This window comes from Procambarus clarkii, chromosome 2 (assembly GCF_040958095.1).
Source record: "Procambarus clarkii isolate CNS0578487 chromosome 2, FALCON_Pclarkii_2.0, whole genome shotgun sequence".
NCBI lineage: Eukaryota > Metazoa > Arthropoda > Malacostraca > Decapoda > Cambaridae > Procambarus > Procambarus clarkii.
The window spans coordinates 18,926,471-18,944,367 of record NC_091151.1 but is presented as its reverse complement, the minus strand read 5'-3'; the positions used below and the strand labels follow the sequence as shown (position 1 = coordinate 18,944,367).

General features: G+C 44.5%; 1 protein-coding gene across 1 annotated transcript in view; it reads left to right on the top strand.

The window, feature by feature from the left end:
* LOC123751102 (beta-1,4-galactosyltransferase 4-like) overlaps nucleotides 1-17,169 on the top strand; it is an 84,490-nt gene extending 67,321 nt beyond the window's left edge. Inside the window, exons 5-6 of the mRNA XM_069328283.1 lie at nucleotides 6,274-6,492; nucleotides 16,766-17,169. Of these exons, the coding sequence (XP_069184384.1) occupies nucleotides 6,274-6,492; nucleotides 16,766-16,979 (433 nt within the window). The 3' untranslated portion in view covers nucleotides 16,980-17,169. The remainder of the gene's footprint in view (nucleotides 1-6,273; nucleotides 6,493-16,765) is intronic.
* The last annotated feature ends 728 nt before the right edge of the window (nucleotides 17,170-17,897 follow it).

The window sequence follows — 17,897 nt, the reverse complement described above, 5'->3', positions numbered from 1 at the left end:
GTAGAGGATCGATTTGTGAGATTAAGAGATTATTGCAGAAATACAGTCCACTTATCATTATACAAATTGCTATCGAAGTATATAAATTAACGTAAATATAAATTCATATAAATTAAATAAATATAAATCTCACAGGTCGGTTCCCACATTATTTGGTCATCTTCGAACCGGATGACGGATTTTTTGATCCTTTGAACCCACATTTGGTCATCTTAGTACCGGATGAACCAGTTAACCAGTGGATTCATTAAATATCTAGTGCAGTGTTATTTAAACAAAGGCCAGCCAGTCATAGACGGCAGCGTAGCCTCGAGGGAGCTCAGGAGCCTCCCTCAGCCCAGTTCAGCCTTAGTCAGCGGTTTCATGCACACCCACAGATTTGGTGGCGTGTTATTTCGTGAAATGACAGCGCTAATATAGAATCCAGCCAAATTAGTGACTGTGTCTTCGCGAGATTGTTCACGGATTTCGTGGTGTTACATTTCGCGAGAGATTATCTACGAATTTTGTGGACTTTATTTCGCGAGGTCACTAATAATATTTAATACTTCTAGATAATATTAGAAGTTTCATAGAGGCTAATTAAGAGGCTATTAACAATAATTGTGTATATTATTTCTCCAAATAGAGAATTATTTAATATAAATTGCACTAGTGATCACAGTATAATATTTACTAATTGCCAACCCACAACAGGGTAGGATATGACTAGTTGAACTATTATTGTTCATCCTAGTCCCATTATTACAATAGTCAGTTGTACTATATTGAACAACCTAACACCATTAATGAATGGTCCAGACCCTATTTTGGGTGTAATTTTTATCAACTCGAGTTGAGTTGTATATATAATAATTTACTTATGATCATTACACCTTTGAGTGATTAATTAGTGTCTCTACCATCCTAGGGTGATATAGAAGAGCTAACCTAAAGGTACTTCCAGCGACACTGGTTTATCACTCAAATCATTAGTGTGTATGATTGTATATATATAATGTGTATTAATTTTAAGTGCTAACCTCTAGTAGAGGTAGGATTATTGCCTAGTGAGTTCAGAATTTACCCTAGGCTACCATTAGAGCTTGTTCAGTATTATGAGCAGCCCAAGTACAAGCCCCACAAGGCTTCACCAACTAGCCAGTATGGATAATGCAGGGAGAATGAAAAGAACCCTTGCAGGTCTTAAAGGCCACTTAACAAGACAGATCAAGAAATGTGAAGATTTGTCACAACAATCTCAAGTTGATTATGCTGACCTGGAAAGCTATTATCAAGCAGCTGCAGGTAAATTTGAGCAAATCAAATGCCAAATAGCAACATATGTGGCTGAACTTGCCAACACTAATTTATCAGAAACAGAAATAGACGACATTATGGTTGATCTTGCGAATTATGAAGATCACACTCAGGCCACGTTACAGCCTTATGTCAAATTAATTGCCCAGAACAAGGCAACAGCAACAACAACAACAGTTGCATCTAATACGAGTCAAGCAGAAGCTCGACTCCCTCCAATTAATTTACCCACTTTCTCAGGAAAAGATGAGGAAGATTGGGATGAATTTTGGAACAAATTCGTTGACCTTGTAGACTCAAAACAATCTTTACCAAAGAGTAGTAAATTCTCTTATTTGCAAGGCCAATTATCAGGTGAGGCTAAAACAGTAGTATCCCATCTGAGATTAACTAATGACGGCTATGATCTGGCAGTAAAACTCCTCAAGGATAATTATGCTGATCCAGAAGTAAGAACATCACATTTAGTTCATGAGCTGTTGCATTTACCCCCACCGGAGGCTTCAGCTGATTCACTCCAAGTCTTCAAGCTGGAGGTAGAATCATTGATCAATGCCCTCAACCTGACAGCAGATACAAACGGGGCTGAGTGGGTCTTGAAAATAATTGTCCAGGAGAAAATACCTAGGGACATATTGAGACAAATGAGTGCTCATTACAATAAAAGCATCTTATCTATGAATGAAATATCTGAAGGTTTAAAGTCAGTAGTTCATCAATTACAAACACATGACAAATTAAAACCACCAAGTAAACCCTCAGAAACCAATAATAGTAAACCACAGAGTACCAAAGGTACTCCAAATCAATCTAGACAATATAATTCAACACCAAAGTGGAACAGTGGCAGTGTGGGCGTATATGCAGTGGGACCCTCCAAGCCTATAGTTACTGTGTCACCCAAGAACGTGACACCAAAGGGTACTGGAAGCTATGGAACATGTTTGTTCTGCAATGAGAAACATTCAATGTACCACTGCCCTAATTTTCCTGATAGTGACGCCCGTGTTGAGCGACTCAAAGATTTGCAACATTGCACGAGGTGCCTCAGGAAACATAACATCAAGGACTGTGATACCCAATTACACACCTGTAATAGGTGTAACAAAGGTCAGCACCATGCAGCATTGTGCAGAGACACCAAAACAACGTCTCCAAACCCCAAGGTGGAAGATAGCATTCCCACCACTGTACAGTACTGCAAGGTGCAACAAACAAACAGTGTCCAATCGGCAAAGTCTAAAGGTAATACGACTTTGCCTACTGCCCAAATTACCATCCTGAATAAGAGGGCCAAGGTCCATACCCGTGGGTTGTTTGACCAAGGATCCCAGAGAACATACATCACTAAAAGGTTGGCAGATGAATTACAATTAAGGCCTGTAGCCCAGATGTCATTCAACATCTCAGGGTTTGTAACAGATGCAGGACCTCAAGTCTACCAGGTGGTACAACCATCAGTACGCTTAGGCAGGTACGTCTGTCGAGTACAAGCCATTGTGGTGGACAAAATACCAGTAGACCTACAAGTTCAAGGTCTGAGAGCAACAGCCAAATTCCTGAGAAATAGAGGAATAAAATTGGCAGATAATATTAAGTCTGATCACCTCACTGACTTCGGTCTCCTTGTAGGGACAGACTATTGTCATCGATTCATCGGTAGCCCTACTAAATATCAGGGCATAACCATGTTAAACTCTGCAGGAGGTAAATTACTCTCAGGCCCAGTATCAAGCCTGAGGAGACCTATGCCTGCAGATAAACAATACCAATAGAAATCTAAATTTGTCAGCTGATTATATTTCTCCAGTAGCATTATACTAAGGAGATGACAGCTGACTATAGTAACAGAGGTTGATGTTAGTATCATCATTTAAAGCTGAAGATGAGTTCATGAGGCCTCAGTGGCAAATCAGTGAACAGTAGCTTAAACAGCTACAAGTCACTGCGACCAATGTCACTGAACCCACTGCAGTCTCAGAACCATACTTTACTTTAATGATGAGCTATTCAATCTTCTGAATCAATTAACTAAATTAAACCCTAATAAATCTGATGACTGATTTGATACATTTATTATTTAATCAAGATGTATTCCATGGGCCTCAGTGTTTATATATCAGTGACCAGTTACCTGAAGAAACTTCAAGTTATATCTAATGTCACTGATCTCACTGCAGTCCCTGAATCATACTTGACTGTAGTACTTGATCACATTCAGTCTTCTGGGTTAAATAATATGTAATAAGGCTTGAATATTAGCCTTTCAAGAGTTGACAGGGAAATGAAATCGCATTAGACTTCTAACCCCTGCAACTCTAGTACGGGACATCCGTCCTGTACGAACAGACACACAAATGTGTGATTACTAACTACTAACATCAAATTAATCTAATAATCCAAAGGAGGAGTATCGGTGTTCGTCTGTTCTAAACAGGACTTCGACCCGTGAGCAGCCCCCTGGGGAATTATGTCGGAAAATCCGACACCATTTAATAATCATACAGATAAGAGCTGTGTTACCAACAAGTTACCCATAGAAAACGTAACTTGTAGTGGAATTACCGTCTATAGAAAACGGGATATCATCACCACATACTATTATAATTCACCAGCTATTCTGCTGGGAATTATTCTTAAATACATTAGTCTTTGGACTTTACCATCATAAAAACATCTTATATAAATTAACTTAATTATCAATATTAAAGTAGAGTAAATGTGACCCTTCTATCACGTTCTGAAATCTGGACAATGTAAGCCAGGCGTCAGAGTGGAGGAAGGGGGGCAGCCATTGTTGTTTTATTGAGACCAGAGGCTCACACGGGAGCAAATTCGGCTCCTGTTAATTTACTTGGACGTAGTGTTATGGAAACCAAAGGTGTACCATTTTTCAACACGCTGTCTACATATCAAGTTAAGTGTCTATCCGAAACCCGTTTATCATTCATTTATGGCCATTAATGTCAGGATATAGGGTGACCCGGTTAGATCGCGAAATCGCCTCAAACTAAAGGTAATTAAGCCAGGTCTTTAATGTTCCATGTACTGTTTTCTCTGAAATACTTGTCATATATAGGATTCTGGCTTCACAGCTAGCGCACTTTTGACAGGTCAAGTCGAGGATGCAAGATTTGTGCACCAGTTACTGGGTGATATGGAAGCTACCTCAAAGAGGATAATTAGGTGTCTACACCCTAGTTATACCTGGTGGACTAACCTGCTGTACTATAAGATAAGGAACCTCTTCAATGTATGTAGTTACTGTAGTTTGATTGGCTGCATATATATATAAACTATTAAACCCCCCCCTAATGTGTAGAGGATCGATTTGTGAGATTAAGAGATTATTGCAGAAATACAGTCCACTTATCATTATACAAATTGCTATCGAAGTATATAAATTAACGTAAATATAAATTCATATAAATTAAATAAATATAAATCTCACAGGTCGGTTCCCACATCTTGGTCGTCTGTTACTGGTAACAAACTACGTACTCTTAAATGTTGTGTTTCCTCGTGGCCGTCCTCCTACCACCGTAACTGGCGTTGGGAAACGGCTCTGGCGAGGTTGCGTATTGGCCATACTCGCTTAACCCATGGTCACTTGATGGAGCGCCGCCCTGCTCCTTATTGTCCTAGTTGCTTTGTCCCTCTTACGGTCGTGCATATCCTTCTTGAATGTCCTGAGTTCCAGGACGAGCGTGTGTCTTGCTTTCCGACCGCCCCTCGCGGTCACGTGTCCCTCAATAGAATTCTTGGTGACTCGGATACTTTTGATATCGTTCGCCTTATGCGTTTTTGTTCTCGTATTGGCATCCATGGTGATATTTAGTGCCATCTGACTATTCCGCACATTTGATGGTGCTACATAGCCTTCCCGGTTTGGTGCCTTCTTTTGATAATTACTTACTTTATCTTTATAATTTTCAGATGTGGGGGTTGATTATACATAACTTATATTCTCTCCCACAAAACCAAATTTGCCACAGCAATAACTATTCTCCAGGTTTCCCTCCAACACATAACTGCACTAAATGAAACGACGCTCTCACTCCCCAAGTGGACACCACAGTGCCCCGGCGCTCTCACTCCCCAAGTGGACACCACAGTGCCCCGACACTCTCACTCCCCAAGTGGACACCACAGTGCCCCGACGCTCTCACTCCCCAAGTGGACACCACAGTGCCCCGACACTCCCACTCCCCCAAGTGGACACCTCAGTGCCCCGACACTCTCACTCCCCAAGTGGACACCTCAGTGCCCCGACGCTCTCACTCCCCAAGTGGACACCACAGTGCCCCGACACTCCCACTCCCCCAAGTGGACACCACAGTGCCCCGACACTCTCACTCCCCCAAGTGGACACCACAGTGCTCCGACACTCTCACTCCCCCAAGTGGACACCACAGTGCCCCGACGCTCTCACTCCCCCAAGTGGACACCACAGTGCCCCGACACTCTCACTCCCCCAAGTGGACACCACAGTGCCCCGACACTCTCACTCCCCAAGTGGACACCACAGTGCCATGACGCTCTCACTCCCAAAGTGGACACCACAGTGCCCCGACACTCTCACTCCCCCAAGTGGACACCACAGTGCCCCGACACTCTCACCCCCCCAAGTGGACACCACAGTGCCCCGACACTCTCACTCCCCAAGTGGACACCACAGTGCCATGACGCTCTCACTCCCCAAGTGGACACCACAGTGCCCCGACACTCTCACTCCCCAAGTGGACACCACAGTGCCATGACGCTCTCACTCCCCAAGTGGACACCACAGTGCCCCGACACTCTCACTCCCCAAGTGGACACCACAGTGCCATGACGCTCTCACTCCCCAAGTGGACACCATAGTGCCCAGACGCTCTCACTCCCCAAGTGGACACCACAGTGCCCCGACGCTCTCACTCCCCAAGTGGGCATCTCAGTGCCCCAAAATGTAAGCTCACTCTATTTCTCCCACAGGAATCCCTACCATAGCTATTTCGGAGGTGGTTGTCTCATGATGGAGAGCCACATATTAAAGGTGAATGGCTGGAGCAACATGTACTGGGGATGGGGAGGCGAGGACGATGATATGTGGAATAGGGTTACGTCTTCAGATATGACGGTGTGGAGATACCCGAACCCTTACGTCAGATACAAGATGATTCAACACAGACCTGCAGCTCCCAGTCAAGAGAGGTAAGAGAGAGGCCGTTGTTCAGGTGGCTCCAAATATCAGTGAGTGCCATTTTCTGTCCTAATGTGGTCGATTGTAGTTATTTATATGTAGTTAGGGTTTAGGGTGAGAGCTTTTCTTGTTAGTGTGTGCTGGTAGTTTGATTGTATTCACGTATTGTTAAGGGGAGGTGGTTTGGTGGTATATTTTCTTGTTAGAGACGGGGCGGTAATTTGGTTATTATTGGTAAGGGCTGTTCGGATTGGGAATTGTAGTGAGAATGGCGGTAGTTTGAGTGTGGCCATGTTTTGTGAGAGAGGGATAGTCTATTGGTTCCATTCGTGACTTCTTAATGAGGAAATATAAATTGGGTGTTGTCTTATTTTATCCAAAAGGGGAGGTAGTTTTGTTAGTTTTTGTCTTTGTAGTAAGGTGTTAGGGTTAGGATGAGCTGGTCTTGTTAGTGATGAGTGGTAGTTCGGTTGCAGTTTAGTCTTGGTAGTAAGGGGGTGGTGGTTTATTTAATGGTTCACTCCTGTTAACGACAGGTGGTGGTGTGTGTGTGTGTGTGGTCTTGTTATCCTAGTGAGGGGTGGTGATGGTCTGGGTGTGGTCTTGTTATCTTAGTGAGGGGTGGTGATGGTCTGGGTGTGGTCTTGTTATCTTAGTGAGGGTGGTGATGATCTGGGTGTGGTCTTGTTATCTTAGTGAGGGGTGGTGGTTTATTTAATGGTTCACTCTTGTTAACGATAGGTGGTGGTGTGTGTGTGTGTGGGGTCTTGTTATCCTAGTGAGGGGTGGTGATGGTCTGGGTGTGGTCTTGTTATCTTAGTGAGGGGTGGTGGTCTGGGTGTGGTCTTGTTATCTTAGTGAGGGGTGGTGGTCTTGTTATCTTAGTGAGGGGTGGTGATGGTCTGGGTGTGGTCTTGTTATCTTAGTGAGGGGTGGTGGTGGTCTGGGTGTGGTCTTGTTATCTTAGTGAGGGGTGGTGGTCTTGTTATCTTAGTGAGGGGTGGTGGTCTGGGTGTGGTCTTGTTATCTTAGTGAGGGGTGGTGGTCTTGTTATCTTAGTGAGGGGTGGTGGTCTTGTTATCTTAGTGAGGGATGGTGGTCTTGTTATCTTAGTGAGGGGTGGTGGTGGTCTGGGTATGGTCTTGTTATCTTAGTGAGGGGTGGTGGTCTTGTTATCTTAGTGAGGGGTGGTGGTCTTGTTATCTTAGTGAGGGGTGGTGGTGGTCTGGGTGTGGTCTTGTTATCTCAGTGAGGGGTGGTGGTCTTGTTATCTTAGTGAGGGGTGGTGATGGTCTGGGTGTGGTCTTGTTATCTTAGTGAGGGGTGGTGGTCTTGTTATCTTAGTGAGGGGTGGTAGTCTGGGTGTGGTCTTGTTATCCTAGTGAGGGGTGGTGGTCTTGTTATCTTAGTGAGGGGTGGTGGTGGTGGTCTGGGTGTGGTCTTGTTATCTTAGTGAGGGATGGTGGTCTTGTTATCTTAGTGAGGGGTGGTGGTGTTCTGGGTATGGTCTTGTTATCTTAGTGAGGGGTGGTGGTCTTGTTATCTTAGTGAGGGGTGGTGGTGGTCTGGGTGTGGTCTTGTTATCTTAGTGAGGGGTGGTGGTCTGGGTGTGGTCTTGTTATCTTAGTGAGGGGTGGTGGTCTGGGTGTGGTCTTGTTATCTTAGTGAGGGGTGGTGGTCTGGGTGTGGTCTTGTTATCTTAGTGAGGGGTGGTGGTCTGGGTGTGGTCTTGTTATCTTAGTGAGGGGTGGTGGTCTGGGTGTGGTCTTGTTATCTTAGTGAGGGGTGGTGGTCTGGGTGTGGTCTTGTTATCTTAGTGAGGGGTGGTGGTCTGGGTGTGGTCTTGTTATCTTAGTGAGGGGTGGTGGTCTGGGTGTGATCTTGTCTTAGTGAGGGGTTGTGGTCTGGGAGTGGTCTTGTCTTAGTGAGAGGTGGTGGTCTGGGGGTGGCCTTGTTATGTAGTGAGGGACGGTCTTTTGTGTGTGGTCTTATGTATCTCCTTCTGGGAGATCATTTACGTATATCAGAAACAGCATAGATCCAAGGACTGATCCTGTTGGACTCCACTGGTGACTCCCCGCCACTCTGAGACCTCACCCCTCACAGTGACTCGCTGTGTCCTGTTGCTTAGGTAATCTCTTATCCAGTGGAGTACCTTCCCTTTCACTCCTGCCTGCATCTCCAGTTTGTACACTAGTCTCTTATGTGGTACTGTGTCAAAAGCTTTCTTGCACTCCAGAAATATGCAGTCTGCCCAGCCCTCTCTTTCTTGCCTGATTTTTGTTGTCTGGTCATAGAACTCAATTAATTCTGTTAGTCACGATTTGCCATCTCTGAACCCATGCTGATGTTGTGTTACAAAGTTCTTCCGCTCCAATTGTTCCACTAGCTTTTTTCGCACAATCTTTTCCATCATCTTGCATGGAATGCAAGTTAGGGACACTGTGGCCTGTAGTTCAGTGCCTCCTGCCTATCACCCTTCTTGTATATTGTGACTACATTGGCCGTCTTCCAAATTTTTGGCAGTTCATCTGTTACCAGCGATTTGTTGTACACCACGGAGAGTGGTAGGCACAGAGATTCTGCTCCTTCCTTTAGAATCCATGGTGAGATTCCATCCGGGCCTATAGCCTTTGTCACGTCCAAATCTAGCAGATGCTTCCTCACCTCCCCATTGGTAATCACAAACTCCTCTAGTGGTGTCTGGCTTGATGTTCCCTCCCTTATCTCTGGGACTTCTCCTTGCTCTGAGGTGAAGACTTCCTGGAATTTTGTATTGAGTTCCTCGCACACTTCCTTGTCGTTTGTAGTGAATCTTTCAGCTCCTATCCTCAGTTTCATTACCTGTTCCTTCACTGTTGTTTTCCTCCTGATGTGGCAATGCAGCAGTTTGGGTTGAGTCTTTGTCTTGCTCGCTATGTCATTTTCATATTGCCTCTCTACCTCTCTTCTCACCCTGACGTATTCATTCCTGGAGCTCTGGTATCTTTCTCTGCTCTCTAGTGTTCTGTTGTTTGTATAGTTTCTCCACTCCCTTTTACTTAGCTGCTTTGCTACCTTGCAACTTTGATTAAACCATGGTTTTCTCATCTCCATTTCATTTTTTTCCTTTTGGACTTGAACAAACTTGACTGCTGCCTCCTTACACTTCTGTGTGTAGTCCATCATGTCTTGAACCTCCAGCAGTTTCGCTCTCCATGCTTCCTCACCTCCATGTGGTTCCCTGTTTCCCAGTCTATCCTTCCATAATTAAAGTCCCCCCATTATGAGAAGATGGGATCAATTTCTACAGGCAGCAGCGGCTGCTCTCTCAATGATAATGTTAACTGCCATGTTGTTTCTGTCATACTTTTGCCTTGGTCTTCTTTCATTTGGTGGTGGGTTATATATCACTGCTACTACTACTCTTGGTCCTCCCATCGTCATGGTGCCTGTTATGAAGTCTCTGAACCCTTCGCAGCCCGGAATAACCATCTCCTCGAAACTCCATTCCTTTCTCGTCAGTAGAGCCACTCCTCTGCCTCCCCTTGATTCCCTCTCTTTCCTTATTACAGTGTAGTCCTGGGGAAACACCGCATTCGTTATGATTCCTGAGAGTTTTGTTTCTGTGAGTCCAATTACATCTGGGTTTACTTCTTGTGTTGTTTCCCTAGGTTCACTAGCCTTGTTTGTAATCCCATCTATGTTCGAGTACATGACCTTAAAGCTGATTCTCTTCTGTCCATTCTCAGTTTCTGTGGATTCCACTGGAGTTGGGGGACAAGGGATATCTGGGATGGGTGAGCCTAGGAAGGAGGACCTGGGGGGTCTGGGGTGTGAGAGGGTTGTGAGGATCTGGAAAAGGAGGGCTAGGGGGGTCTGACGTGATGCACTTGAGGGGGTCTGGGGTTGGGGGTGATTTGGGGCATGGGATGGGGGAGCAATCCTAGGGTGGGTTGACAGGGAGGTCAGGGGTTTGGGAGGGAAGCCTGGGGAGGAGGGGCCAGGAGGGAGGGGGGTAGAGCAGGGAGGAGAGCTTGGGGTGGGGAAACTGGGAAGGGTACAGGCTGGAGAAACAGGGAAGGGCATGGGGTGCAGGAACAGTGAGGATCTGGGGTAGGGGTTGGGGAAGAAAAAGGGCATGGGGGAAACATGGGGTGTCTGGGATCAGGGAACATGGGGGCATGGTCTGAAGAGGGACTTTACTGTCTGGGGAGGTACAGTTGATTGGTGGGGGATGGCTGAGAGGTTGGTTGGTGGGAGGCTTCTGTTACAGTCCCCCCTGGGTGTGCTGGCCTGCTGGTGGGGGGGATTCCCACTCCCCTCTGAGGTTCCTGGAGATACTGAGCTGAGTCCTGTTGCTCCCATATCCCCACCCCTTTCTCTGCGTCTCTCCCTTGCTTTTGCAGCCTTCCTTCCTTCCTTCTCTCTTCCCTCGTCATGTCCCTTTGCAGAAAGACGTCCTCGTATCCCCCTAACCTCACAAGTCTATATTCGTACTGCTTTTGCTGCGAAGACCTCCATTGTTGCCGTCCTTTTTGACCTGGAAAAAGCTTATGACACTACATGGCGGTATCATATTCTATCCAAGCTTCATTCTTTTGACCTTCGTGGTCATCTCCCTCTCTTTCTCCGCAGCTTCCTCTCTCGTCGTTCCTTCCGGGTGCGCCTTGGCACCACTCTCTCGGCCTCTTTTCAGCAATACGAAGGTGTGCCCCAGGGTAGTGTTCTGAGCACTACTCTTTTTCTGGTTGCCCTCAACGGTCTTCTTTCCTCTCTTCCTTCAGGCGTCTTCTCCGCTCTTTATGTCGATGATCTTGCCCTTTGCTGTCAGGGTGATGATTCGCCTCTCCTTCAGCGCCGGCTTCAACTTGCGATTGATGCCGTGTCGTCTTGGGCCACCGATCATGGCTTCAAGTTCTCTTCTACTAAGACTTGTGCCATGACTTTTACTCGAAAACGGGTCGTTCTTCGTCCCTCTTTGTCACTTTATGGTCATCCCCTTGAGTACAAAGATTCCGCGAAACTTTTGGGGTCATTCTTTGACACTCGTTTGTCTTGGTTTCCCCATATCTCTTACCTCCGTGTTGAGTGCTCCAAGGCCCTTACCCTCTTTTGAGTATTGTCCCATACTTCTTGGGGGAGCGGATAGGCGCACTCTCCTCGCTTTACATTACTTTCTCGTCCTGTCTAAGCTCGATTATGGTTGCCCTGCTTACTCGTCTACTTCTCCTTCTACTCTTCACCGTCTTGATGTTTTGCACCATACTGGGTTGTGCCTCAGTTCTGGTGCTTTTCGTTCGACTTCCGTCCTCAGCTTGTATGTTGATACTGGCTTCCTATCTCTCCAGGACCGCCGTGATCGCTACTGTCTTCGCTACCTTGTGCGGTCCTTGCAACATCCTTCGTCTCGCCTTTGTCGTGCTTTAACTTTTACCCCTTCTGCGGTTCCTGTTCCTCTTCACCACGTCCCTCTTTCTGTTCGGTTATCTCGCTTACAGGATTCTCTTTTCGTTCATAATTCTAATATTTCTCCTCGTGTTGTTCCCTCTTTGCCCCCATGGAGAGTCCCCCCCTTCCGCAGTTTTGTACATCCTTGACCCGTCATCACTAAAGCTTCTACCCCTCCTACGGTTCTAAAATGCCTTTTCCTTGAGCATTTTCCTTCTCACCCCACTCCGTTTCCATCTTCACCGATGGGTGTAAGTCTGCGGACGGTGTTGGCTACTCTGTTGTTTTTCCTGATCGCACTTATATGTGTCGCTTACTTTTGGAGACTAGCATCTTTACAGCAGAGCTTTATGCTATTCTCTATGCTCTTCGTTTCCTGCTTTCTCGTTGTCAGTCTTCCTTTGTAGTTGTTGTTGACTCTCGTAGTGCCCTCATGGCTCTCGGGTCCTTTAATCCGGTTCATCCAGTAGTTGTCGAGATCCAGCATTGGCTGTTTCTTGTTCACAGTAAATTTAAGTTGGTTGAGTTTTGTTGGGTTCCCAGCCATACTGGTGTGTCTTTAAATGAGTGTGCAGATGCTGCCGCCAAGGAAGCTGTCCGCTCTTGTCCCATCTCTCGTAAAGGTATTCTATATTCTGACTTTTACCCGGTTATCCATTCCTCCATCCTTACCCATTGGCAGGCTTCTTGGTCGTCTGTTACTGGTAACAAACTACGTACTCTTAAATGTTGTGTTTCCTCGTGGCCGTCCTCCTACCACCGTAACCGGCGATGGGAAACAGCTCTGGCGAGGTTGCATATTGGCCATACTCGCTTAATTCATGGTCACTAGATGGAGCGCCGCCCTGCTCCTTATTGTTCAAATTGCATTGTCCCTCTTACGGTCGTGCATGTCCTTCTTGAATGTCCTGACTTCCAGGACGAGCGTGTCTTTCTTTCCGACCGCCCCTCGCGGTCACCTGTCCCTCAATAGAATTCTAGGTGACTCGGATACTTTTGATATCGTTCGCCTTATGCGTTTTTGTTCTCGTATTGGCATCCTTGGTGATATTTAGCGCCCTCTGATTATTCCGCACATTTGATGGTGCTACATAGCCTTCCTGGTTTGGTGCCTTCTTTTGATAATTACTTACATACTTATTTTCTTGATGTGAGGTGGTTGTTCTGTTGTGTTTTTGTCTTCTTAATGGGGGTTCGTGGATTGGAATTGTCTTGTCTTCTTAGTGAGAGGTGGTAGTTTGAAACTGGTTATGTGTTGTTAGTGAGAGGTCATAGTTTGGATGATGTTTTGTCATGTTAGTGAATTGCAGAGGTTTGGGTGAACGTTTCACTTTATAGTGCATAAGGGAGGTTTAATTATATTTTTGTCATTTTAGTGAGTGGTGAGACTTTAGTGGGTTTTATTTTGATAGCAAGGGACTCTTTTTTTATTACAAGTGATGAGTGATAGTTTGTGTTTGGTTTTGCCTCATTCGTAACTAGCTGTACCCGGCCACGTGTTGCTGTGGCTCAGCAGCACATGTGTGCTGCTGAGCCACAGCCCTCCCCCTCTCCCCCTGTTCTCCCCAACATTCTCCCCCTCCCTCTCATCCTCCCAACTATTCCCCACTCTACTGCCTCTTATCCTCCCTACCATTTCCCCCTCCCCCTCCCCCTCCCCTGTACCTTCGTCCTCCCAACAGCTTCATTCCCTCGTCCTCCCCAGAATTCCCCCTCCCCCGTCCCCTAGTCCTCTCCATCATCCCCCACTCCCCCATCCTCTTGTCCTCCCCACCATTCCCCAATCCCCTTGTCCTTCCCACCATCCCCCACTCCCTCATCCCCTCGTCTTCCCCACTCCCCAGTCCCTCGTCCTCCCCACCATTTCCCCCTACCCCAACCCTTCATCCTCACAACCATCCCTTCATCCTCACAACCATCCCGCACTCCCGTCCCCTTGTCCTCTCCACCCCATACCCTCGTCCCCACCATCCCCCACTCCCTCGTCCTCCTCACCATTACCCCCTCTCCCGTCCCCTCATCCTCCCAACCATCTCCCACTCCTGTCCCCTCGCCCTCCCTATCATTCCCCACTCCCTCGTTCTATGCATTCTCAAATGATCTGATGTCCCCATCAGAAAAATGAGAACATCAAATGATCTGATGTTCCCTTTACTTCAAAATAAGAAGAACAGTTAAAAAAAAAAATTATATGAAAAAATGAAAAAATACAAAATTAAACTATACTCATGAAATGAATAGTATGGTAAACAACACAGCTCAATTGCAAGTCTAAGTCTGTCAAAGTCACACAAAATAATTAAACCAAATGAAAATAAATCGAAATCTATGAAAATTCTATTTATCAATGCAATTGGAAACATTGAATTGGAATCGTAACATATTTAGTATAGAGTATATTGCTTTTACATCCAATAGATGGCGCTGTTTTTTTAAGCACGTTTTTACCTGTCACAGGTATGGCATCCATATAGTAGGTATATAAAAACACGTGCATATTCGAATAGAACCCTGTGTCAAAATTTCAAAGCAATCGGTGAAGAACTTTCGGAGATAACGATTTTGAACAAATGAACATTTACATTTTTATTTATATAGAATGGTGGTGTTTGGATGGGATCATGTCTTGTTAATAAGTAATGGATTTATTGTATTCTTGTTAGTAAAAGATGGTGGTTGTGTAAGGTTTTGTCAGTGAGGTTTTGTGATATTAGAATGTACCTTTGTTTATTGTGAGGCTTGGAGACTTCGGTATGCTTTTGATTTGTTAATTTATTGTTTGTGATTACATATGATGCTGTTAAAAATGTTGTTTGTTTCATTTTAGGAATGGATAATCTGTGGTCAAATATTAGGCATTGTGCATTTGATCTATCTTAAATACAACTTCAATTTTAAATAATCAAAACAACGATAATTGGGAATCCTGACATGATTTTTTCATGCATGATGTGTCTGAACATGTAAATCTAATTTGATAATGATCACATTCTTCCAGGGTGTACTTCACTTAAATATTTTAAATCAGTTATTCACAGTTTGCTAACACTAAATAAAAAATATTGTTCTGCTAAGATATATCATTATTAAACTTTGTCAAAAAAACAATCGCTGACAAACCTCTCCCCAAAAGACCTCCGCCTCAGCATCACCTTGCATTTCTGATTAGTGTATTTTATCAAAATAGAAATCTTCCACTATATTGCTACTTCTATTCCTTGATGCTTTTTTAATTCCAAACTAAATACATTTTTCTTGTTGTGTTACGATTAAGTTTCTTAACATTATTGTATTAATTTTAAAACTATTTTGTAATGCACAATTTTGCTTTTGTGACGGGAAAAACATGTTTGTTTGAAAAACTGTGTTTTTCATGTGAGGGAAATCTTTAAAACCTCTTTACCGATTGCTTTGACATTTTGACACAACGTTGCATTCGAAAAGGCGCGTGTTTTTATATATCTACTATATACAGGCCTCACCTGTGACAAGAATTTTTTTTTTTAAACAACACCATCTGTTGGACATAAGAGCAACACATGGTATAATCTCTGAAAGTTCTTCACCGATTGCTTTGACATTTTGACACAACGTTCCATTCGAATATGCCTGTGTTTTTATATGCCTACTATATATAGATGCCACACCTGTAACAGGTAAAAAGATGTTTTCTTTTTTAAAACAGCGCCATCTGTTGCACATCAGAGCAACACACACTAAATACATTATGATTCCATTTCAATGTTTCCAATTTCATTGATTAAATGAATTTTCATAAATTTCGATTTATTTTCATTTTAATTTAATTATTTTGTGTGACATTGCGTTGGAATTGAGCTGTGTTGTTTACTGTTCTGTTCATTTCGTGAGTATAGTTTTTTGTTTGTTTTTTATTTGTTTTTTATTTGTTTTCATATCCTTTTTTAACTGTTCTTCTTATTCTGTAGTGATGGGAACATCAGATCATTTGATGTTCCCATTTTTCTGATGGGAACATCAGATAATTTGGGAACGCATAGGACGAGGGAGTGGGGAATGGTGGGGAGGAAAGGGGACAGGAGTGGGAGATGGTTGGAGGATGAGGGGAGGGGGTAATGGTGAGGAGGATGGGGGAGTGGGTGATTGTGGGGACGAGGCGACGGGGGAGTGGAGAATGGTGGGAAGGACGAGGGGATGGGTGAGTGGGGGATGGTGGGGAAGATGAGGGGACAGGGGACAGGGGAATGGTTGGGAGGACAAGGGGACCGGGGAGGGAGGAATGATGGAGAGGATGAGGCGCTGGAAGAGTGAGGATGGTGGGGAGGACGAGGGGTCGGGTGAGTGGGGAATGGTTGGGAGGACGAGGAGACGGAGGAGTGGAGAGGACGAGGAGACGGAAGAGGATGGAATGGTGGGGACGACGAGGGGTCGGAGGAGTGGGGATGGTGGGGAGGACGTAGGGACGGAAGAGTGGGGGAATGGTTGGGTAGACGAGGGGACGGGGAATGGTGGAGAGGACAGGGTGACAGGGAAGGGTTGCTGTAGCTCAGCAGCGCATGGCCAGGTACAGCAAGTATAGAATATATATGCTATAATTAGTTCAGGAATATTTATATTTGGGTTTAGCTGAATTTTTTCTAAACTCTTAAAGTACAAAAAGGGACTTACTGGAGCTCCATTACTACATTTTGGTACGATCGACAAAACAGTTACAAAACGTTGTATCAAAATAGGTGGTTGAGTTGTATATTTCATTTCATGAAGATCGGCTACACCATAACTATATTTTATAGTTATGAAACTATTTCAGAGTCTCTCCGTTAGTGGGCAGACAACCTTAGTCCTCAGATAAATGTTTATGTATATGTTCTACAGGTACAAGTTACTGGCACAGAGCGTCGAGAGGCTGCGCACCGATGGCCTTAACTCCCTCCGCTACTCCGTCATCACCACCACCCGCTACCCACTCTACACCAACATTTTAGCGCACATCAGCCCCAGCGCTCCTAATATCTTCACCACTGTCAAGTCCACCACTGTCAAGTCCACCACTGTCAGCAACCCCCCATCCCCACCCCACATAAGATAACAGTCAGTAAAGAGAAGAACTTGATGAATAAAATAATAAGAAAAGGTCAAGGCAACAGAAATGTCCAATGTTGGAAAGACTGACCAACCATACCAAGTTCACTCCAATAATTACTTCCCGGTGGAAATATATAAGGTTTTCCGAGTTAGGGTTAAGGCTGAATAACAGCATTGTGACAGACAATATAAAATATTTGCTGAAAAAGAAATACAAATGTAATATTCATTGTTTTGTGAATGACATATAATCAATAAATGCAAATTGACAGTTGAACACTGTCACTCGTCATCTTCTATATCGTGATATTAACCATATGTTATATTTTACTTGTATAAATACAACAATTACACATAAGCTTTCAATCAATTTGTTGTTTTCAAGATGCAGGTTTTTTCATCTTGCATCAGAGGTAATATGAATGTTGCACAGATATTGCAGACATAATACTTATTGCCACACTGACGAACGTTTCTTTAAATGTTTTCAAGCTAAAATTCATCATGTGTATTTTTTAGCGTGTTGTTGTGGGGTATATTGGTCCCTAATTTGGATTCTCACAAGCCTCTTGTTGAGGGATATACTGGTCCCTAGTTTGGGTTCTCACAAGCGAGTTGTAGTGGGACATATTGGTCCCAAGTTTGGGGGTCTAAAAAGTATGTTATTGTGGGACATACTGGCCCCAAGTTTTGGGTCTTACAAGTGTGTTCTAGAGGGATATACTGCCCCCAAGTTTTGGGTTTTACAAGCGTGTAACGTGGTTAAGTTGTACTCAAGGTGACGTTATCTAATTTTAAAGTCCCTAAGGACCATAAATTGTTACATCTGGGGGTGGGTGAGGAGGCTACTAGGGGTTCAGGGGAAAGAAGGTCAGTCCGTCTGCCTCATGCAACTCACTAGAGAATGTTGGTCCCAAAGATG